Here is a 25,165-nt window from a genome sequence, read left to right on the forward strand (position 1 = left end):
GCCATCTTCTGTATAATAGGGGTGCCGTGCAACTTTCGACATGTCACACAATGGTGTATTAGACTGCTTATACACTTCTTCACTTCCATTATCCAGTATCCAGCTGCTCGGATAGCACCTTCCGTGAAGAGGCGTCCTTGATGCAGTGTTTGTTCATGGAAGTATCGAACCAACAGCACAGCAATGTGGTGTTTGCCTGGAATGATTATTGGATTATTTTCCTCAGTTTGAAGTTCTCCATGTCAAATGCGACCTCCAACTCGGAGGAGATTGGTGCATCAATGAAGGGGTCCAAAAATCTGAGTGGACTGTTCCGAGAAAGCTTCATGTTTTTCTGTAAGCATGCAAGTCCTTCTGCATATGTCTCTTCTTGCACAGACCGAATAATGACCTTTTCTGATTCTTGAAGGTTTTCTGCAGTATATGCATTCTTACACAGATGCCATCTTTTGCAGTTCTGATGTTCTGTGACCAGACTTGAGCAGTAGCTTTGGGCAATGTGGCGAAGGTGAGCAATGGCACTTCTTAGAGAGGACCAGGAGGAGAACCTTGTAAACCGTTGAGATCCAAGCTGCTCTACTGCAGTCTGTGTCTGTAGAGTGGATACTTGTGCTCAAACATCTGGATCTGTATTTGGGCTAATGAGGTCATAGAGTTTAAGATCTTGAGGCTCTTGAGAAGGCTTGTACAGAGAAGGAGGTCCAATGAGCCAACTGGTGTCCTTGAGTTGAGCTGCTGCAACTTCTTGTCGCAGAGTCTGCAGGGTTTTGATCAGAAGGTATGTGCTTCCATTGACTTGGACTGGATGATCTCTGTATCTGAAGAACACGATTGCTGATGTACACATAGAAACGTCTTGTCTCATTGTAGATGTACCCGAGCACGACCGTGCTATCTGTGTAGAAGGTTGTCGTGTCAATATCCAAGTCAAGTTCAGATCTTACCAGATCTGCTAATTCCACCACTAATACAGCAGTGCAGAGCTCGAGTCTTGGAATGGTTTGTTCAGGTTTTGGAGCCAGCTTCGCTTTTCCCACTACAAAGCCTGCGTGAATGTTTCCAACGTTGTCGGTAAGTTTCAGGTAAACAACCGCTGCTATGGCCTTTGTTGATGCATCACAATAGACACACAGTTCTTTCCGTTCTGCTGTCGATGGAGAAATGACAGTGTAAGGTCTTGGTACTTGCAGATTTCTGAGATCTTGTAAACTGTCTCGCCAGGATTTCCACTTGTCTTCCATTTCCTGTGGAAGTGGTGAATCCCATTCACCTTTTCCTTGAGTGAGCTCTCTTAAGATGTGTTTTCCCTGAATTGTGACAGGGGCTGCAAATCCTAGAGGGTCGTAGACACTGTTCACCACTGAGAGTACTCCTCGTTGAGTAAATGGTTTCTCCTCTGTATCAACTTTGAAAGTGAACGTGTCTGTTCCCAGGTCCCAATTTAGTCCCAGACTTCATTGTAAAGGTGGTGTGTCTGAACCGAGATCCAAGTCTTTGAGCTCACTAGCTCGATCTTCAGGTGGAAAAGCTTCCATGACCGTTTTGCTGTTAGGTTGGAGTTGGTGAGAACATCTTGTGTCCTCTTGATCAGACTGATGGCACTTTCAGCTGTCGGGAGGGACTTGAAACCATCGTCGACATAAAAGTCATGATCCACAAACTGTTTCACCTCAGGGTCATGGTGTGGTGTCTCTTCTGCAGCTGACTGTCTGAGGCAGTAGATTGCAACTGCTGGACTGGGACTGTTTCCAAAAACATGTACAGTCATGCGATACTCAATGACTTCTTGATCTAGGTCGTTGTTCTTGAACCAGAAGAATCTGAGGAAGTTGCAGTCGTTTTTTCTCACAAGACAGCAGTGAAGCATCTGCTTAATGTCTGCTATCACGGCAATGCCTTCTTTGCAGAATCTTATAAAGACTCCCACGAGCACATTGTTGAAGTCAGGGCCCATTAGCAGTACGTCATTCAGTGACAGTCCTTCATACTGAGCACTTGAATCGAATACTACACGAATGTTTAGATTCCTGGGATGATACACACCAAAAAGAGGCAGATACCACCGTTCTTCGTGTTCTCGGAGGGGAGGAGCAACTTCAGCGTGACCGTTTTCAAATATCTTCTCCATGAATGTAAAGAAATGTTCCCTCATTTCTGTCTTCAATAGATAAATTTGGCTTGTTATCGTCTTTTGTAAGTTGAAAGACCGTTTGACCTAGGCAAGAGTGGTCTTCATCTTGAACGTCTCGAATGTCTTTAAAACTGTATTCCTCTTTAACTCGAAGAACACTTGAGCATGGTTCAAAGATGGTAGGGCGACCTTGTTGCAGAGCATTAGTGAAGAGAGTTTTCACACTTGTGGGTTTGTGACCACCCCCGAGACAAACGGTTCCCGCTAGCACCCATCCCAGATCTAATCTTTGAACGTAGGGAGCATCAGAAGGACCATTAATATTCTCACATACCTTTAGGAGACTAATGGCATCACGACCAAGAAGCAGCAAGATAGCGGCTTGGGCATCCAGTTCTGGGATCAGATGGGCAATCCGTTTCAAATGGATATGATGAACTGCAGCATTGGGAGTAGGTATCTCTGCTCTGTTGTTTGGCATTTCTGCACACTCCAAAAAAGTTGGCAAGGGTTGCACTGTTTCACCATCCATCGACTCGATGTAGAAGCCTGAGCCTGTACGTCTTATGTTTTTTGTCAGCCCTGTGCAGGTCACCAGCGTGTAGGATGACAAGAGTCCTTGTACATTAAACATGTCAAAGAATTCAGGACGAACCAGAGACCTATTGCTTTGTTCATCTAGAACAACGTAAACTTTGACTGCCTTGTCTTGTTGTCCACTGGGGTATATTTTTGCCAAAAAAATCTATGAGCAGGATAGAGCAGATTGGCCTCTCCCACACACAGTTGTACAGTTTGTTGTTACATCTGTGGGTGCTGTTGTGTCCTGCTGTGTGTGTTGTTGTGTTACAGCACTTAAAGCAAAATCCATTTTCTTTGAGAAAGCTCTTTCTCTCTTCTAAAGGTTTAAGCCGAAATTCACGGCATCTCTGCAAAGTGTGTGGCTTTTTGTGTATAGGGCATATCTTGTCAGGATCCTCTGCGTTTCTTTTAACTTTGTCCAATGTAGAACCTTGCACAGTGGAAATGTCTGTTTTGTAACTGGAAACAGTTTTCATCTTGTTGGATTTCCAAGGAGGCTTTTCAACTTTCTGTGTGCCTGCACAACGTTGAAACTTGGGTCATTTCTTATCTGTGCTTGATGATGAATGAAGTTCACAAAGACAGAAAATGGAGGGAATGACACTTGAAACATTTCTTTGTGAGTGGATCCATGGATTAACCACCTCTCTTGGAGACCGTACGGCAACTTTTGGACTATGGTGTTAACTCCTCTGGGAGTGTCCAGATAAGAAAGACCAGGCAGATCACGTTCATTTTAGCAGCATTTACTTCCATTAACAAGTCACTGAGATCTCTTAATTTGGAGTAGTCTCTGGTGTTTAACTTCGGGAAGCTGTCCAGTTTCTGGAATAAAGCCTTTTCGATGGCTTCAGGAGAGCCATAACAATCATCTAACCGCTTCCAAATCATCTCGAGACCTAGATCTGGCTGGTTGATGTGTATAGACCTGATGCGCTTGGCCATTTGACGAGAAGATCCATTTCTTCATCACACGTTACATCCAGATCTCTCACCGCATTACAGAATGATTTGCGCTATGCTCTGTAGCTTTCTGGTTGATCATTGAACTGGAGCAAACCAGTTGTAACAAGCTCACGTCTTGCCAGAAACCTCACAAAGTATGTCATGTGACTGTCAGAACTACGTGGAGGCTGCCGTACTAGGTTAAGGGGGTATGCATCCCTGTTACGTGGGGTTTCTCTGTATTGTGGCTTGTTTGTTGGTTGGTATTGTGAAGGAGTGGCGTATGGGTCATCATGCACATCAAAGGTTACACTCCTCGTTTGACTTTCTTGTTTCGGTTGATAATATTTATCATCTGTGATTTTGAATGGATTAGGAAACTTAAGTGGTGTTGAAGAGTGCAGTTGAGTGTTACGAACGTAAGCCTTTGATAAATGCTACAAATATTGAACAACACAGCTGTAAAATTATGCTTCACATAAAGAGAAATGAAATAAACTTACAGCCGATGCCACATTTTAAAGGATTACCACGGATGGAGTTGAATTGTTGAGAGACTCTCGTGTTGCTGCCATGTGCTCTCTGGCTGCTTGAACTAATAAAGTAATTGGAATGACCACTAGAGGCTATTCCTACAGAACAAATTATTATTATGACCACTAGGGGTAGCACTAACTTTAAGATCAATACAAAGACAGAACAAGGTCAAAACAACATATCGTAATTGATGTATTTTAAATATATAAATTATACACAAATTAAAATTCTACTTGTAAAATAATATTCTGTTTCTAGAGCAATAATATTTTTGAAACCGCGGTCAAGTTGAACTAACTACAATTGCTGTAGACAGTGCTCTTTAATTAACTAGAGTAGGATTAGTTTTGTCCTGATAATTATTATTGTATACCCATAAAAATAATTAGTAACTCCCAGATAACGATCACCTGCTTTTTCCTGTCATGGCTAACGTTAGGCATGTTATCTTAACTAATAACATTTATTAATTTACACATTTAATGTTACCGAAAAAAGTTCAGTGATCCGCAGATCCTGTAGGTCGGTTAGGACAGTTTACTGCTGAACAACTCCTTTTGTCAGCGAGAACACAGACATCGAAAAATAATAGTTATTTATTTATCTTCAATTTCCCCTCGAAGCTCCGACAGTCCTCAGAGAAGCTGTCAATCAACTGTCAATCATGACGACACGCCCCGTTTCTATAGCTTCAAATTGCTAGCTAAAATCAAACTGATTAGGGCTGAGCGATAAAACAATAACGATATGTATCGCGATAGACACGTGATCGATATCATTAAAAAATGTGTTTGATAAAACGTTCAATATTTTTTATTCTTTGTCGGAAGAAAACAGAGGTTGCGAAGCAAGTGTGGTTGCATTAACAAAGGCACTCGTTCTCTGGTAACCTAGCAACATAGGGAGTGACACGCTAACAGCCAATCATGTAACAGTATCAATTTTGGTTGTGCCATATCGTTGTCTCGTGCTGGATTGCTCTTCAGTAACCGGCGACTGATAAGCAGAAAATGAGTGCCGCAGCGACCGAGGAAATTGTAAATAAAAGAGGAAAAGTGTTCATTGTGACTTTAGACTAGGGTGACCACCTGACTATTGATCTGTTGCAGGACGATTAATGTTTCATAGTGTGGGTGCCCACACTATAATGTTGCGCTTATGGCAACATTAAATCCTGGAGAGAAGATAATTCTAGATTCACGGCTGCACATGCAGGAGGACAATGCTATTTCATGCATTCTGACTTATTTACACTGTTAAAGAGTTGGGTTCTCATGCTAAACATGGCCTTGGGTTCTCATGCTAAACATGCTAAACGTAATTTCTGTGCCAAAAATACTCTTCAGATTGCTCACAGATTCCGGACAGTTTTTTTTTTTAGCATGGCCCTTTATTATGCAATAATACCCTGGTGCCCTTGTACGGGCACTTCTCCTAGAAGAGCGCACATACACACATCGACCAGAGTGAGAGAGCAAGAGCATCATTGTGCTTCGTTCAGGTTACAGGAGTCGTCGGCAGCCCTGCACAGGACTTGCTCGAGAAAGATTTGTCACTTTGTTTTTAGACCACAAAATCAACAATGTCACCAAAAAAGTATGCTTCTCTTCTTCTCTTTATTCCTATTCACATAATATAACTTTATTATTTTTCACTAGATTACTTAACCTATTGCATAGTATTACTAAACGGAACGATTTATTACTAGCAATCCACCAGCGTAATCACCTAGTGTTAGCCATAGCCCGCTAGCCTGCTAGCTACCGTCTACTTTCTTTTTTCCTCTAAACCAACCTTCCTTGTCGATTTAATGGCAGATTTATCCGATGTATGTTATTCTGATCTGTCCTCGCCAGATCGGGAAGCTGTGGAGACGTTGCTGCCCGGCATTCATCGATCCACCGCGAGGTACAGCGTCCCGCACATCACCCTTGCCCCAGGCACCGGCAAGCGACCGAGACATCCAGCCAGCGAGTCCCGTGTGCGTTGCAGTTTTTCGGACGGCGTTCATCAAACACACGGTCAGTCATGTCCGACGATTATCATGTGTATTAAATGCAACATGTACAGCTTAGCTCTTTCTGTCAGCAGTGAGACTTACACATGTGATAAATGCAGGGATATTGTCAGGCTGACAGAGAGAATCTCAGAATTAGAGACACGCATCCAAACTTTCATTGAGGATAGTGAGAATGAAAGGGCCTTAGATACTGCTTTGGATGCGACTAGCCTAGTAAACACTGCACATTCGGTTCCGGTTGTAGAAGCCACGCAGCAGGCAAACTGGGTGACTGTGAGGCGGCATAATGGCAAGAACAAACACCACTCTTCCGTTCCGATTAGAACATCAAACAGGTTCTCCCCACTCAGTGATGCACCCACTGAGAATCCTGTTGAAAGTGCCCTAGTTATTGGCGATTCTATTACACGGAACGTGAAATAGAGACACCAGCCACCATAGTCACATGTTTGCCGGGGGCCAGAGCACCTGACATCAAAGCAAATTTAAAAGTGCTGGCTAATGCTAAACGTAAATATTCTAAAATCATTATCCACGTCGGCACAAATGATGTTCAACTTTGCCAGTCAGAGATCACTAAAATTAACATTAAAGAGGTGTGTGAACTCGCAAATTCAATGTCAGCAGAAGTAATTTGTTCTGGCCCTCTTCCTGTTCGTCGGAGTGATGAGATAGTTAGCAGGTTATCATCACTCAATGGCTGGCTGTCTAAGTGGTGTCCGCAGAATAATATAGGTTTCATAGACAATTGGAAAAGCTTTTGGGGCAGACCTGATCTGTTGAAAAGAGATGGTATTCATCCCTCCCGGGATGGTGCTGCTCTTCTATCTAGAAATTTGGCAAATAGTCTTAGAGCTGAAACATGACAAACCAGGGCCCAGATCAGGACGCAGACAAACTGGCTAAACCGACCGTCTGCTAGCCGCCTCACGTCACAGAACTCAGATAATTCACAGCACATAGAAACACTTACACCTAGATATTATCACATAGAGACTGTGTCTGTACCTCGAACTAGTAAATACAAAAAATTTCCGAAACCTTTTAAGGGTAAAAATTTAATTGATGTTCAAAAAATGAAAATCACAGATAAATCAGATAAACAAATGATAAAGCTTGGGTTACTGAATATTAGATCTATTTCTTCAAAAGCACTTATTGTAAATGAAATTATCACAGACAATAAACTAGACTTGCTGTGTTTGACAGAAACCTGGCTAAAACCAGACGATTACATTACTTTAAATGAATCTAGTCCTCAAGGTTATGATTATCGACACAATCCTCGACAGAAAGGCAAAGGGGGAGGTGTTGCTGTAATTTATAGTAATATATTCAGAATCATTCAAAAGAATTTCAAATATAATTCCTTTGAAGTGATGGTGCTTTATGTAACATTATGTAAGTTGACATTTGTGCTGGCTACTGTATACAGGCCACCAGGGCACCATACTGACTTCATCAAAGAATTTGCTGATTTTCTATCAGAGTTAGTACTAGCTGCGGATAAAGTCCTTGTTGTTGGTGATTTTAATATCCATGTAGATAATAACAAAGACGCATTTGGATTGGCATTTGCAGACATTTTAAACTCTATTGGAGTTAGACAACACGTGTCAGGACCCACTCATTGTCGTAATCATACCCTAGATCTAATACTGTCGCATGGAATTGATATTGATGCTGTTGAAATTCTACAGCAGAGCGATGATATATCAGATCATTATTTAGTCTCGTGTATAATACAATTAGCCAAGGCTACAAAACCACCACCCAGCCATAAATATTGTAGAACCATCACGTCTACCACTAAAGATTGCTTTATAAATAATCTCCCCGAGCAGTTTCATCGCCTTAGTATACCTGACAACTTAGAAGAACTCGATGCTGCAACAGAAACTATTGGCTCTCTCTTTTCCAGCACATTAGATGCAGTCGCTCCTTTACGTCTAAAGAAGATTAAGGAAACTAATCCAACGCCGTGGTATGATGAGCACACTCGGGCTCTAAAACGAGCTGTGAGAAAAGCTGAACGTAGTTGGAAGAAAACAAAACTAGAAGTTTTTCGCCTTTCGTGGAAAGAAAAAATGATTGAGTACAGAACGGCTATAAGAAATGCTAGATCTACTTATTTTTCAAATCTCTTAATAGAAAACAAACATAATCCTAGGTATTTATTTGACACAGTGGCTAAATTAACTAGAAACAGAGATTCAACTGCTGACGTTTCCATAGAGCACAGCAGTAATGACTTTATGAACTTCTTTACTTGCAAGATTGATAATATTAGAGAGAAAATTATAAACATGCAACCGTCTACAGTTTCGCTTCAGACAGTGCATTGTAGTGTCCCTGAGGTAAAACTAGAATCATTCGCCGCTATAGGAGAGGAAGAATTATCTAAACTTATCAAATCATCAAAATCAACGACATGTATGTTAGACCCAATTCCGACTAAACTACTGAAAGAAATGCTTCCAGAGGTCGTAGGTCCACTTCTTGATATAATTAATTCATCTCTAACACTAGGATACGTGCCAAAAACCTTTAAGCAGGCTATTATTAAACCTCTTATTAAAAAACCTCAACTAGATCCGAGAGATTTAGTAAATTACAGGCCAATCTCGAATCTACCTTTTCTGTCAAAGATACTAGAAAAGGCAGTTTCAACACAACTGTGCTCCTTTTTTAGAAAGAAATGGAATCTGTGAGGATTTCCAGTCAGGTTTTAGACCATACCATAGTACTGAGACTGCTCTCGTTAGAGTTACAAACGATCTACTCTTATCATCCGATCGTGGCTGTATTTCTCTATTAGTGTTATTAGATCTCAGTGCTGCTTTTGACACTATCGATCACAACATTCTTTTAAAAAGACTTGAAAACTATATTGGCATTAGTGGAACTGCTTTGGCATGGTTCAAATCGTACTTATCTGACCGTTATCAGTCTGTAGTAGTAAATGAAGAGATGTCGTATCGATCACAGGTTCAATATGGAGTACCACAAGGCTCAGTACTAGGACCGTTGCTTTTCACTCTGTACATGCTACCCTTAGGACAGATAATTAGGAAGCATGGTGTTAGTTTTCACTGCTACGCTGACGATACTCAGCTCTATATTTCCTCGCACCCTGACGAAACCTACAAATTCACAAAACTAACAGAATGCATAGCTGACATTAAAAACTGGATGACAAGAAATTTCTTATTATTAAATTCAGAAAAAACTGATATCCTAATCTTTGGACCAAAAACTTCCTCACGAAAAAACCTTGAATACTCTCTAACACTTGACGGGTGCTCCATTAAACCTTCGTCCTCAGTTAGGAACCTGGGTGTGCTCTTTGATACCAATCTTTCATTTGAAAGTCATGTTTCTAGTATCTGTAAAACCGCATTCTTCCATCTAAAAAATATATCTAAATTACGACATATGCTCTCAATGACAAATGCGGAACAGTTGGTTCATGCATTCATGACCTCAAGACTAGATTATTGTAACGCTCTACTGGGTGGTTGTTCTGCTCGGCTTTTAAACAGACTACAGTTGGTCCAAAATGCGGCAGCTAGAGTTCTTACTAGAACCAGAAAGTATGACCATATTAGCCCAGTTCTGTCAACATTACATTGGCTCCCTATTAAACATCGTATAGATTTTAAAATCTTGCTACTTACTTATAAAGCTTTAAATGGTTTAGCTCCCCAGTACCTAAGCGAGCTCTTAATGCATTATAGTCCTTCACGTTTATTGCGATCTCAGAATTCAGGCCAGTTGATAATACCCAGAATATCAAAATCAACTGAAGGCGGCAGATCCTTTTCCTATTTAGCACCTAAACTCTGGAACAATCTTCCTAGCATTGTTCGGGAAGCAGACACACTCTGTCAGTTTAAATCTAGACTAAAAATACATCTCTTTGCTCTTGCATACACATAACACATTATCAATAAATTAACATTTTTCAAATCCGTTAAAGGATTGTTACGCTGCAATAATTAGGTCGGCCGGAACCGAGAACATTTCCTATAACACTAGATATACCTGTACATCAGAATAAGAATGGCATCTACGCTAATATCTGTCTCTCTGCTTATCCTGAGGTTTGCCGGGTGCTGGATCCAGGCCGTATCCAGATCAGATGGAGAACCTGTGTCTGGACCTGCCTACAATGTAGCCCAGGAGACAATGGGCCTACAGATCCAGTTCTGGCTGCATCTATAATTCTGATTTTTAATCCCCGTATCCGCTTACATATATTTATATATAATCTATTTTTAATCTCTATAATAAAATGTATAATTTAGATTTTGATCTCCATATCCATTTACATATATTATATATATCTTCCAAGGGGTTTTTTCCCTCCTAGGACTTTTTTCCCAGTGTTAGCACGCTGGGTTTTTCTCCTAGGGGGTTTTTTCCACCCCTGGGAGTCAGCCGACATTGGCTTAATGTAGCACCATCTTGTATATGTTACATATTACCACGCTTGTTTGTACAGCTTATTTTTAACCACTTCCCTTTTTTCTGTGCTTCTAATATGTAAAGCTGCTTTGAAACAATTACCAATTGTAAAAGCGCTATATAAATAAATTTGACTTGACTTGACTTTGACCAAAAAAGTATGTTTTTCAATAATAATATCCATAATGTAATTTTCAGAGACCCCGCTTAGAAAATGGACAAAATTCATCCTCAAAATAAAAAAACAACGCAGAACACACACAGACAGAAATGAAGTGGCAAGCTTCCAACAATGCAAAAAACATCCACAAAAGCCCCCAAGGCAAGCTGTAATCCCTGATGATGCATCCGTTTATATTATTTCCAGGCAGAATCATAAATTATGCTCCAGTATTCATTTCAATTCACAATTATTTGTATAGTGCTTTTCACAATAGATATCGTTTCAAAGCAGCTTTACAGAGAATGCATGTCAACATTACAATTTAGAGTAATCTGACAATCGGAGGTGACTGTCTAATAATTTCAGAAATGTTCATATATAATCATGCAGTTAGCTAACAATGTAATAATTTAGGTAATTTAATTTACAATCACTGTTAGCAGATTAATGATTACATGTTAATAATAATTAGGATATAGAAAAAGGGATAGTCCAAATAGGGATCGGATCAATACTAGATAAAGTGTTACGTCCTTGTGCTCTGTGTGTATTTGTTTTTCCCTCTCTCTGCTTTTCCCTGTCACTTTCACTTTCTTAGACGCCGGTCATTGGTTCAGACCACCGCAAATAAAAGAGCATGTCAGACCACCCACAAGCCCCCATGTTGTTGATTGTTTCTTTACAGTTATTTTGCTGCCATCTGCTTTAATCTTTGTATCCGTTTTGTTTGTGTTGCTTGCTTTGTGTATATGTTCGCCTTTGTTCAATATATTCGTTTCTTTTCCCTTTTATATAACATCTGTCAATGATATTTATGTTACCAGGCCGGGAAGAAGCAGAGAGCTGAGGGCGAGTGCCACCCCATGTACTTTTGGATTTTGGCTAGGCAGTGTAGGTTAGTTAGGGCATCTCAGACGCTGAAGACTTTTCTTTTTCACATTTTCTTTTGGTAGTTAGTCTTAGGGGATATTTATAAGTTAGACTGGTTTGACCATAAGACAGCTGCAGCTCGTACAGAATGCTGCTGCCAGGATTCTGAGCAGAACCAGAAAACATGAACACATCACACCAGTCGTCAGGTCCTTGCACTGGCTTCCAGTTGCATTTAGAATTGATTTTAAAGTACTGTTACTTGTTTAGAAATCACTCAATGGCCTAGGACCTCAATACATTGCAGATATGCTCATAGAATATAAACCTAACAGATCACTCAGATCATCAGGATCAAGTCACTTAGAAATACCAAGGGTTCACTCAAAGCAGGGAGAGTCTGCTTTTAGCTGTTACGCCAGCCGCAGCTGGAACCAGCTTCCAGAAGAGATCAGGTGTGCTCCAACAGTAGCCACATTAAAATCCAGACTCAAAACACATCTTTTATCTATGCATTTTCTGATTGAGCACTGTGCCATGTCCGAACTGTTTGCATTTTTTATTTTATATGTATTATCTATTTATTCTTTTAATTCCTTTTCCTGTTTTTATTTCATTTTTAATGTATTTTATATCTTTTATGTATCATCTTGTTATTCTGACTTTTAATGCATCTTAAATATTGCTGTCTGGTTGAAAGAGCTGGGAGAATTAGGAAGAAAGCATTTGTGATTAGGTTAAAATTTGGTAAATTTGGACAAACCATGGGGAAATTTGAGCTGTGGTGCATGGTTAAGATATCTCTGGATTACAGTCAGGACACTTTCCAAAGGGGAAATTTGAACTGCGTTGCATAGATAAGATATCTCCGGAAGGGGGATTAGGGCTGTGTGGCGCAGTTTGAGGTGTCTTGGCAAAAGGGGAGATTGAAACTTTGTTTATCAGTTTGAAGTGCCTTAACAGGTAGCAGTCCTGTTGTGTGAGGAAGATCCATTCTGATCTGCTCTGATGGATAGATCCATTTAGATCCACTCTGACGGACAACAACAACAACAACAACAACAACAAAAACTCCCTAAGACTTCCTAGCTCATCCATCCAGATAGCAAAATTCGCTGTTTTTACTGTTATTTCTATTTCTTATGTTCTATTTTTATTCTTCTTCTTTATGTAAAGCATTTTGAATTACCATTGTGTATGAAATGTGCTATACAAATAAAATTGCCTTGCCTTGCCTTATTTTCTTTTCTTTGGCATCACCCGCGTCCCTTCTTCCCCTCCTCCCTGTCTCTTGTATGTTTGTTTCTGTAAATACTATATATATTTTCCACTATTCTTGTCTGTTTACGCTTACCATTATACCTTTATACCTTTACTTTGTATTCACGCTCAATAAATAATTGCATTATTCTTTTGGCTTTGTGGTTCTTTGTCCCACACATTGTTTATATGTGTTTCTTTTTAATGTCAATTTTTAATGTTATACCCCTGTACCCCTAGACCATTTCAGGGGTCGTAACAAAAGTCACAAAAGGACAGTGTACTCTGCTCCTCATTTAGTTTTGACCAACACTTTAATTATATTCATAGCTTTAAGACATTTGTCCTTTACATGTAATCACATCATGGTACAAGCCTGATTGGCCTCTGCTGACCTTCAGCCAATAAGATTGCATGCTCAACATTTAAATAGTCTGGTTCATTGTTAGCTGTAAGCTAGTCCTGCAGTGCGCTAACTTCCTCTGAAACCCTCCACCTCCCTCAGCTAGACCTGCAAACTCAGAAGAGGTGAAAAATGTGACAAACTAAATAGTTGTAGGGGGGTCTAGGGGCATCGTCCCCCATGAGAAAATTTTGTGATTTTAACATGCAAACTAAGCGCTTTGGTGCATTCTGACAAAAAATAAATAAACAAATGGTAAAACAACATTTGCTTCAAGTAAAAAAAAAATATTGACACTAGGGCTGGGCTAGAGATGTGCCAATATTAGGGATGGGCGATATCTTATCGTTTGCGATATACCGTTGAAAATTCTCCTCACGATAAAAATGTGTCTCCTCGCGATAATAACAATAAGTCTAGTTGATGACATAGTTTTGTGCGCGACCGATTCACTGTTCAAGTGCGGAGTGAAAACAAGTATGGCGGAAGGCAGACGTGAGGCTGAGGAAGAGCTTGTTGTTAAGCGAGGAGCTGCCTCCACAATTTGGAACTGGTTTGGTTATAGAAACTCAGATGCGGAGCAAACTACCGTAATCACTATAAACAAATATGAGCAGTCATTTAGGCTGCCATCACCCAGGTGCGCAGGTGAGACCTGAACATCTCACGTTGCTATCTGTGTTTAAACTAAACTCATTTAAACCTTGCTCATTTAAACATTCAACCGTATGACGCAAAAGAGAACTCGCGCGCGCTGTGAGGAGATTTGTGTGTACTCATCCGAAGCGCATACACGGAGAGCTGCGTCACAGCTGTATTTTGTAAAATTTAACTACGTAATTGGTGGTAGCCTGTTCCACATACGTAATATATTTATATTCTAAGAGTGTGTTATTGACTGTTTCACACTGAACTTCTTTACTTTATCAAGTTACTTTAACATTATATATATATATATATATATATATATATATATATATATATATATATATACATATATATATATATATATACATATATATATATATATATATCCCCATCCCGCCCATCACTAGCCAATATTCAGTAATACGATACATCATGATAATGAATATGCACTATATTGTTATCGTGGGCACTTCAAAATACAGTGAACAATTATTTATTACGAATTATTCCAATTTTAATAATACACATTCTGTTTGTAATACTGACATTCAGTTTGTTTTAATCTCAATGTTGTTCATCACAGCACCAAATACTTAATACTTAAAGACTTAATAGGTTATTTATTTTCAAACTTAAACATTTTTATATTTTAAGATGGACTGATTGAAAATGTTCTGATTATTTGTTATTGTTCAGTAACACTTATTAGTTAGCATTCTGACAATGAAAAATACTTATACATAATTTATTAATCTTAGTTAATGTTAATTCCTTGGTTATTGTTTAATAACATTACTAAAATCAAAAGATGTAACTATTATTTAATGGGCCTGAGCTAAAACTAACAATGATCAGTTGTATTTTTTTTTAACTAACATTAACAAAAAATAATACCTTCTGTAACAAATGTAGCTATTGCTCACTCTTAATCCTAGTTAATGCATTAACTAACGTTAAATAATGAGACCTTATTGTAGTTGTATCTGTTGTATTTTTTGTGTATTGCGTTATTGTATTTAAATGTTCTTTAAAGAGTTATTTTTGTTATAAGAAAAGGAGTTCTTAAACCTGGTATAATATGACAACTTTTTTTGCAACTTATTTCAGTATTGTGATAATGCCGTAGACCATGATAAAAAAGCTTCAGCCATTATCACAACATGAAAATATCACTGTCATATGCCTAGGCTGGGCATTGACACAAATTTCCCATTGCCATATTCAATAACATGCTAAAACCTAGTCAGAGAGTCGTCATGATTTAAATATTTTTAAAGGTAAAAAATATCTAAAAAATATCTTCTGTTGTAACACAACTTACCTCAATATCTCCAATTTGCACTTTATATTTGTCAGTCCAGTGCAGAGCTGCTTCACTCCTGAATCCTGCAGATTATTATTATTCATATTCAGCTCTTTCAGATTAGTATCTGATCCCAGAACTGTAACCAGAGCTGAACAGCTTTTGTCTGTTAAGTTACAATTATTCAACCTACAAGATAAATAAATTACAATCACAGAATTAGATGAAATTTTTTTTTATATATACAAATATAAAATATATTTTCCATTATTTTTTAATTTTTTATATAAATAGCATGTATATACATATATATCGACAATAAGGACTGCTCGATGTCCCTGGGTCAGCTTGGAGATGACACTCGGGACGGTTGACAGAACTGTCACATGCCCGATTGGGCCAGTGCTGCATCGTAGGGGTGAGCAACATGGGCCTAAATCATCTACGAACAATGGTATCTAACTGTTGTTTTAACAATATTAAATTATCGAGTATGTCCATCACTTTACAAAAACTAAACAAAAACACACCCATAGAGTGCACATATTCACTACGTGATGTAGTCTAGTCGGTTAGACGAGTGCGCATATGAATTTAGAGTGCATATTTTCACTGCATGATCTAGTCTATAAAAATTAGTTTAGAATGCCCCCAAAATTCAAGATAAAAATGCCCCTGTATGTCTTTTATATCTATATAATTTAATACAGTTAACCAACATGAAAAGTGCTGTGTTTTCTCCAAATATCAGCTTGATTACAAATGTGATATTGATTTTATACAACAGTTAAATAAACAAGAAGTTAATAATAAGTGAATATATGGCTTTAAAAAGTTAAAAAGGTATATTTAAACTTAGTGAAAAAAACAATTTGTCACTGCTGCGAACTAACACCACACATAATATGAAGAGTATCTGAAAACTTTAGGAGTCAACGGTCCATGGCAGTCCTTAATGTACCAGCACAATAACACGTGTTTGGATGTGTGGGCCGCAAGTTGGAAAAGGTTGGGAACCACTGATCTATGTATTGCAATAGATTGTTTTGCCCCCCAAAATTAAAACTACAGAACTAAAGCTATTATGAAATTAAGCTTTTAAAATAACATTTTATTGGGAGATATAGTGTAACAACTGATAATATATGTATTTTAAATAGTCTATTACACCCTGGATGAGACAAAAACATGACTAAACATTAATGGACTTACAGAGCTCTTCTGGAGGTTTTGATGACTGCCGATAATCTAATGAGACACTCGTCTGATTGCTTGAATTTCTGAAGATCAAACTCCTCCAGCTCTTCCTCTGATGTCAACAACACAAAGACCAAAGCAGACCACTGGGCAGGTGAAAGGTCACCAGATGAGAGACTTCCTTTGCTAAGGTGGGTCTGAATCTCCTTCACCAGAGTTTGGTCATTCAGTTCATTCAGACAGTAGAACAGATTGATGGATCTCTCTGCAGGCAGATTACCTTCTAATTTCTGCTTGATGTACTGAACTATTCTCTTGTTGCTCTGGACATTGTCATCTTGCTGTGATAACAGACCTCGTAAGAGTCGTCGATTGGACTGGAGTGACAGACCGAGGAGGAAGCGAAGGAAAAGGTCCAGGTGTCCACTGTCACTCTTGAGCGCCTTGTCCACTGCAGTCTTGAGAAAATCAATCATGGGTTCATTTTTGTTTTTCTGTTCTGTAGACTCATGATCAAACACTCTTGTCTTGCTGATGTCTAGAAACAGATGTGCATAAAGGGCTGCAATAAACTCTTGAATGCTCAAGTGAACAAAGCAGTACATGGTACCAAGAATGATCCCTGTTTCTTCCTTAAAGATCTGGGTACACATGCCTGAGTACACTGATGCCTTATAGACGTCAATACCACAGGCTTCCAGGTCTGTGTCATAGAAGATCACGTTGTTTCTGTCCAGCTGATGAAATGCCAGTTTCCCCAGTGAAAGGATGGCGTCTTTATCCCAAGAAACATCTGGTGTGAATTCTCCATCATACTTTTGGCGGCTCTGCTGCATCTGAAAGCGGAGAAAGTGTGTGTACATTTGTGTCAGAGTCTTGGGAGTTTCTTCAGTGTTTGATTTCTGCTGTGTTTTAGAGATCTCATCAGCCTGATTGATTTTCACATCATTATTTCCTTTCTCCTCCAGAATGTTCTGGAGAACAGTGGCTGAAATCCAGCAGAAGACTGGGATGTGGCACATGATAAAGAGACTCTTTGATTTTTTAACATGATCAATGATTGTGTTGGCCTGATTCTGATCCGTGAATCTTTTCTTGAAGTACTCTTCCTTTTGAGCATCATTGAATCCTCGTATCTCTGTCAGCCGGTCGATACAGTCAGGAGGAATCTTACTGGCAGCTGCTGGTCTGGTGGTGATCCAGATGAGAGCAGAAAGAAGCAGATTTCCCTTCATGAGGTTCGTTAGGAGAACATCCAGAGAGGCTGGTGATGATACATCACGCCACGTCTCATTACAATCAAACTTCAGAGGAAGCCGACATTCGTCCAATCCATCAAGGATGAACAGGACTTTGAATTGATTCCTTCTTGTAAGGTTCAGTCCTTTTGTCTCTGGGAAAAACTGAGTTATAAGGTCCATCAAACTTAGTGTTTCTTTCTCCATTAAGTTCATCTCTCTGAATGGAAGAGGAAATATGAATCTGATATCTTGATTTTCTTTTCCTTCAGCCCAGTCCAGAACAAACTTTTGCACAGAGACTGATTTTCCGATGCCAGCGACTCCTTTTGTCAGAACAGTTCGGATCTCTTTGCCTTGTTCAGGAGCTTCAAACAATTGTGTGCATTTAACCTGTATCTCTTGAGATTCATGACGCCTGGAAGCAACTTCAATCTGTCTGACCTCATGTTCAGTATTGACCTGTTCACTGCCACCCTGAGTGATATAGAGATCTGTGTAGATGTTATTCAGAAGTGTGGAGTCACCTTGCTTCGCAATTCCTTCAAACACACATTGATACTTCTTCTTTAGGCCACATTTGAGCTGATGAATGAAGAGCAGCTCATCTAAACACAGGAACAGGAAATAGATAGTTTTAGTCTTAATTTTCACTCCTACATTTATAAGTGTCAATCTGACAGATGATCATGAGTCTCTGACCTTCTAGAGCATCAGCAGCTTCATCTTGCTTCATCTCTCTCAGGTAATGTAGTGTGAGATCAAGAGCTGCTGCTTTGGTACTGCATCTATTCTCATTAAAGTCATTCACAAAGTATTGAGTGTTTTCTTTCAGTAATATTTTCTTAAACTTTTCTAGTTCATTCTTCAGAAATGTGATTATTTTGCTCTCAAGATCCTACAAACAAAGCAAGAAAAAATAATACACAGAACAACACAATTTAACCAGATCCACATCCATAGTTGATAAAAACTATTTATTTACATATTAAACATATTTGTAAAAGAAACCAGTTAAAAACAAAAATTTTAATTTGCTGTAATTTTTAACACACAAAAACAACAAATTTACTCTTACATTTTGATTATTATTTATGGATCTTAAAGTTTCTATTCTAGTATTTGTGCAAGTAACCTATTTGTTTGTTTTAAATATATTAAAACATTTATCAAAAATGTGTTTTCCTACCTGGAAGATCCCTAGGAGATTGTCTTTGAAACTCTCATGTTTCCTGTGAGTCTGAATGTCTGATGTCTTCCATTGAACCCTTTTAGCCAATAAAATAAAATACTGCATTTTCAGATCAAATATTATTATTGTTTTTAACAGAGAAGAAAACATGAGCTATTTAAAGTTTATGCTGTTAAAGTGTAGGATATATTCAAGTATAAATATATAGTGAATTCTGCATTAAAAATAGTTATTTTAATATGTTGTGCAGCAGTTATGTCAGCACACTAAAATAAATGGGTAGTACAAGAAACAGAATTATAATTAAAATCAAATCATTTCAATCTTTTTGCTGATGCTCCCTTTAGGTTTTTATAGCACTGCTGATTGTAAATTGAAATTATATTTGAATGATAAAGTTTCATAATAAATATTTTCTGAATATATTCAGTCTATGTCTAAATATTCAGTTTATGTGAAAATATTTAGTCTATTCACACAGTCTATGTGTGTCAATAAGAAACACATGAAATACCTTTTGTTAGTTGATGGTTTTCTCTCACTGAAGTTTGGTGCTTCACCTTTTGAACAGTCACTCTTCACAGACACAGAGCTGGACACATCTGAGTCTGATCTTACACTAATGACATAAAGAGCAGAAAGATAAAACACTTTACTACAGGAGATACTACAGTCTAATTTGAAAGGGTTTAATGATGCAAATTCTATGTAAATGTAGTATAGCCACACCTTTGTCCATTTATGACTGAAGATGGATGGAAGGACATTGTTGTATTATATCAAGGAAAGAATTACCCTGCCTTTTTGTTTTAGATTTCATATGCATGTTGCTACACATTTCATGCTCAGCCATCATGGGTCGCTTATGATGCATATCCACTGGCATGGAGCGAAAGTTTTCAGTTCATTCCTATGGAAGCTGAGCTGAAGCTCAACTTCTATAAATGAACTGAAAACACTCACACTGTTCCACTGGCTCCATGGCAATGGACAAGCAGAGTTATGTGCAGGCCACAGATTGTCCGGGTGCTCCACTTTCGTGCTTCAGAGTTCTGCCTTTTACCTTCCATCAACATTACTTTATCAGTTAACATTTAGAAAATCGATTTTTGACATTTGTGAATTGATTCAGAATCATCCGCATCCACATCACGATGCATCTAAGAATCAATTTTTTCTCCCATTCTTAGTTGTAAGATCTATTTTCCATGGTGAATTTATGCCTCCTTGTTATTATATTACTGTAAAGATGCTCCAGACTGAGTTCAATAAAGAGGAAAGCAGACTAACAGACACTGTGTTCTCTGAATTATTGTTTTATTTAATTTCCATCACAATTATCTTAGCTAATGCAATGCTGTAACACAAAACACATGAAATGCATTTCAGTAGCCGATGGCACACCAAAATTAAACAGGTATTCCAAAAACACATGAAATACCTTTTGTTAGTTGATGGTTTTCTCTCACTGAAGTTTGGTGCTTCACCTTTTGAACAGTCACTCTTCACAGACACAGAGCTGGACACATGTGAGTCTGATCTTTCACTAATGACACAAAGAGCAGGAAGATAAAAAATTTTACTACAGGAGATACTCGTATATTCTCATTCGAAGGGATTTAATGTTGCAAATAGTAATTAAATGCAGTACAGCCTCACTTTTGTCCATCTATGACTGAAGATGGATGGAAGGACATTGTTGTATTATATCAAGGAAATAAAATTACCCTGCCTCTCACAGCTTAGAAGACCTCGATGTTGCAACAGAAACTATTGCCTCTGTCCTTTCCAGCACATTAGACTCAGTTGCTCCTTTGCGTTTAAAAAAGATTAAGGAAATTAATCCAACGCCGTGGTACAATGAGCACACTCGGGCCCTAAAGGTAGCAGCCAGAAAAATGGAGCGCAGCTGGAAGAAAACAAAACCACAGCAAAACCACTTTTCTGTCAAAGATACTAGAAAAGGCAGTTTCATCACAACTCTGTTCCTTTTTAGAAAGAAATAGTATCTGTGAGGATTTCCAGTCAGGATTTAGACCATACCATAGTACTGAGACTGCTCTCATTAGAGTTACTAATGATTTGCTCTTATAATCAGATCATGGTTGTATCTCTCTATTAGTGTTACTGGATCTTAGTGCTGCATTTGACACTATTGATTACAATATTCTTTTAAATAGACTTGAAAATTATGTTGGCATTAGTGGAATTGCATTGGCATGGTTCAAATCATACTTATCTGACGTTATCAGTTTGTAGTAGTAAATGAAGAGATGTCATATCGATCACAAGTTAAATATGGAGTACCGCAAGGCTCAGTACTAGGACCGTTGCTTTTCACTCTGTACATGCTACCCTTGGGAGATATCATTAGGAAGCATGGCGTTAGTTTTCACTGTTACGCTGATGATACTCAGCTCTATATTTCTTCACGCCCTGACAAAACTTACCAATTCACAAAATTAACAGAATGTATAGCTGATATAAAAAATTGGATGATCAGTAATTTCCTACTACTAAATTCAGAAAAAAACAGAGATTCTAATTTTTGGACCAAAAACTTCTTCACGTAATAACCTAGAATACTGTCTAACACTTGATGGCTGCTCTGTTAAGTCTTCGTCGTCAGCTAGGAACCTGGGTGTGCTCTTTGATACCAATCTTTCATTTGAAGGCCATGTTACTAGCATCTGCAAAACCGCATTCTTCCATCTTAAAAATATATCTAAACTACGACATATGCTCTCAATGAAGAATGCAGAACAGTTAGTTCATGCGTTCTACTGGGTGGTTGTTCCTCCCGCTTGATAAATAAACTACAGCTCGTACAAAATGCAGCAGCTAGAGTTCTTACTAGAACTAGGAAGTATGACCATATTAGCCCAGTTCTGTCGTCACTGCATTGGCTTCCTGTTAAACATCGTATAGATTTTAAAATCTTGTTAATTACTTACAAAGCACTAAATGGTTTAGCTCCCCAGTACCTAAGCGAGCTCTTAATGCATTATAGTCCTTCACGTTTATTGCGATCTCAGAATTCAGGCTAGCTGATAATACCTAGAATATCAAAATCAACCGCAGGCGGTAGATCCTTCTCCTATTTGGCACCCAAACTCTGGAACAATCTTCCTAGCATTGTTCGGGAAGCAGACACACTCTGTCAGTTTAAATTTAGACTAAAAACACATCTCTTTAACCTGGCATACACATAACACATTATAATTTATATTTTCAAATCCGTTAAAGGATTATTAGGCTGCATAAATTAGGTCAGCTGGAACCGGGAACACTTCCTATAACACCAGATGTACTCGCTACATCAGAAGAAGAATGGCATCTACGCTAATATTAGTCTTTCTGTTTATCCCGAGGTTTACTATAGTCAACCGGATCCGGGCCCTTGACACGACCACAACGCAGCCCTGAAGTATCAGCAGAGATCGAGTCGACTAGATCATCCATTGTGAAGGCCTCATCAACACGACAGCCAGTAGCACAGTTCCTCAACAGACCGTCCATACCGGCGTGATGAATACGATCCTCAACTGGATTATACTGGAATAAATACTTTGATTGTTGCGATCCTATCAGACTTATGATAGCAACCTGAATCGTAACAAAGCACTGTTCGCCAGAGGAGAACTGGCCCCCCGACTAAGCCTGGTTTCTCCCAAGGTTTTTTTTCATCATTTTAACACCTGTTTACCACCTGATGTCACCTGTTGGAGTTTGGGTTCCTTGCCGCTGTCACTTTTGGCTTGCTTAGTTGCGGACACTTGACATTTGATATTCAACAGTGCTTTGATCTGCCTGCCTTGACACCGTTTTCTTTAAGAGCTGCTGTGCAGCCAAAATTATATACCAGTTATCACTCTAAAGCTGCTTTGACACAATCTGCATTGTAAAAAGCGCTATATAAATAAAGGTGACTTGACTTGACTTGACTTGCCTCCTTTGTTTTAGATTTTAGATGCATGTTGCTACACATTTGGCCAATGTATTAAATATTAGGCATTGCTTACAATATTATAGTTATTTATTTTTGTTTGTTTATAAGAAATGCCTTATTCTATATGGCCAGAGATGTACAGTTATTGTTAGTTATGTGTGTGTGTGCCTGTCCATGAGAAGGAGCAAAACTAGACTGCTAGCACACAGAAGTGTGTGCGGTTCTATGTGTGTGTGCTCAAGGACACAGAGAAGTCACTTTAATGAGTGAGTGAGTGAGTCAACCGATTTCTTCAAATGACTGATTCGAACGAAGCACGGATTCATTCGTTCTAAACGTGGATTCAGTCAGTATGACGAAAACATTTCTGTTGCACGGGGGCTCTGTTCTGCTGTTCATAATTTTGAAATTTTTGTTGGTGAAATAAAGGAAAAAAACAATATTAACAATACTGTGTCTAAAATGTAACTCACATTGTTCATTTAACAATAAGTTTAAGACAATCATTGTTAACAGGTTAATATAACATTTTCCATTCCATGACTAGTAAAATAATGGCAATTTACTCTCTGTAAAATGGTGTAATCTGCAGGGTGATGGACACAGAGGTGGGTAAAAAGGTTGGTGGTGTTGTACCCTATGCACTGACTGTAGCTAGGTAAATTCTGCAGATTGGGCTGTCTAAGAAGCCGAAAAACACCCATACTGTTGAACTTACTTTACTTTTTTTGGGTGTGGACAGAGCCTCTCACTCTCTTCTCGGAATAGCTGTGCGCGCGCTGCGTCTTCTTGTTTGACAGATGTCAGCATTAAGGTGTAATACTGCCACCTGAGAGCTCAGCCAGGTACTGGCACTGGAGTATTTACATGTTATGACACCATAAGCATCCTATTCATTTTTAATATTGTGGTTATCTCCAATACCGGTGTATTGTCACACCCCAAAATTAATAAGATATCGATATTTCATGCTTTGAATATCACGGTTATCGTCAATACCGGTATATTGCGACACCCCTAGTTACAACTTACGTCAATCAAGAAGATAACCTAACGTCTGTGATAAACAACACTAGTATAAAAGACTGATGAGTTTACTGACTCTTCAGATACTGATACGTCAGTACCCCCGATGCCTAGAAGATCAGAGCTAAGGACAAGAAACCCCAAGAAACCCCAAGTTTAACTGATTACAAAAGCTGCCTAATGTGGCTTGATTTATAGTATTTTAAGACTTTGAACAAGAACGTACCACAGAGGAATCTTCTGACCAAATTTTAGGCAATTTAAAATGCTTATGATTTAGGCCAGACTTGACTTACTTCACCTAACCTGAGAATAATAAATAATAAGGTTATAGGTGTTAAGATCAAAATATACACTGCAAAACAACATGTTTCATGTTTGGGTTGTAAGATCTATTTTCCATGTTGAATTTATGCCTCTTTGTTATTGTATTAATGGAAAGATGCTCCAGACTGAGTTCAATAAAGAGGAAAGCAGAATAACAGACACTGTGTTCTCTGAATTATTGTTTTATTTACCTTCCATCACAATTATATTAGTTAATGCAATGCTGTAACACAAAACACATGAAATGCTTTTCAGTAGCTGATGACACACCAAAATTAAACAGGTATTACAAGAAACAAATGAAATACCTTTTGTTAGTTGATGGTTTTCTCTCACTGAATTTCGGTCCTTCACCTTTTGACCAGAAACTCTTTAGATGCACAAAGCTGAACACATCTGAGTCTGATCTTTCACTAATGACACAAAGAGCAGAAAGATAAAACACTTTACTACAGGAGATACTTCAGTCTCAATTGAAAGGGTTTAATGATGCATATTAAATGCAGTATAGACACACTTTTGTCCATCTATGACGGAAGATGAATGAAAGGACATATTCATGTTTGGGTTGTAAGATCTATTTTCCATGGTGAATTTATGCCTCCTTGTTATTATATTACTGTAAAGATGCTCCAGACTGAGTTCAATAAAGAGGAAAACAGACTAACATAGGTAAAATACTAAGGGCCAGATTTACTAACAGCATCCTCTTTTGCCATTAAAAAACTACTGTCGGGATTTACTAAAGACACGCAGTGCAAAATTAGTGCTGAAAATGCGTTTTTGCAGCTGACCTTATTGCATATGCATTTGTAGGAGTTTCCCTTTCAGATGCAAAATTTATGGGAGGAGAGTATTTAAATTAATTTAAAACTTTAATTTGTGCATCAGCAGTAGATCACGCGCA

The 25,165-nt window shown here is 38.5% G+C and overlaps 1 protein-coding gene across 1 annotated transcript in view; it reads right to left on the reverse strand.

Moving 5' to 3' along the window:
* LOC125258707 (NLR family CARD domain-containing protein 3-like) overlaps positions 1 to 25,165 on the reverse strand; it is a 47,626-nt gene that overhangs the window by 14,100 nt on the left and 8,361 nt on the right. Inside the window, exons 3-9 of the mRNA XM_048175695.1 lie at positions 24,567 to 24,671; positions 20,398 to 20,502; positions 19,471 to 19,575; positions 18,954 to 19,032; positions 18,467 to 18,662; positions 16,542 to 18,372; positions 15,348 to 15,518 (exon numbers count right to left, since the gene is read on the reverse strand). Coding sequence (XP_048031652.1) covers positions 15,348 to 15,518; positions 16,542 to 18,372; positions 18,467 to 18,662; positions 18,954 to 19,032; positions 19,471 to 19,575; positions 20,398 to 20,502; positions 24,567 to 24,671 — 2,592 coding nt within the window. The remainder of the gene's footprint in view (positions 1 to 15,347; positions 15,519 to 16,541; positions 18,373 to 18,466; positions 18,663 to 18,953; positions 19,033 to 19,470; positions 19,576 to 20,397; positions 20,503 to 24,566; positions 24,672 to 25,165) is intronic.

This window comes from Megalobrama amblycephala, linkage group LG23, assembly GCF_018812025.1.
Source record: "Megalobrama amblycephala isolate DHTTF-2021 linkage group LG23, ASM1881202v1, whole genome shotgun sequence".
Lineage (NCBI taxonomy): Eukaryota > Metazoa > Chordata > Actinopteri > Cypriniformes > Xenocyprididae > Megalobrama > Megalobrama amblycephala.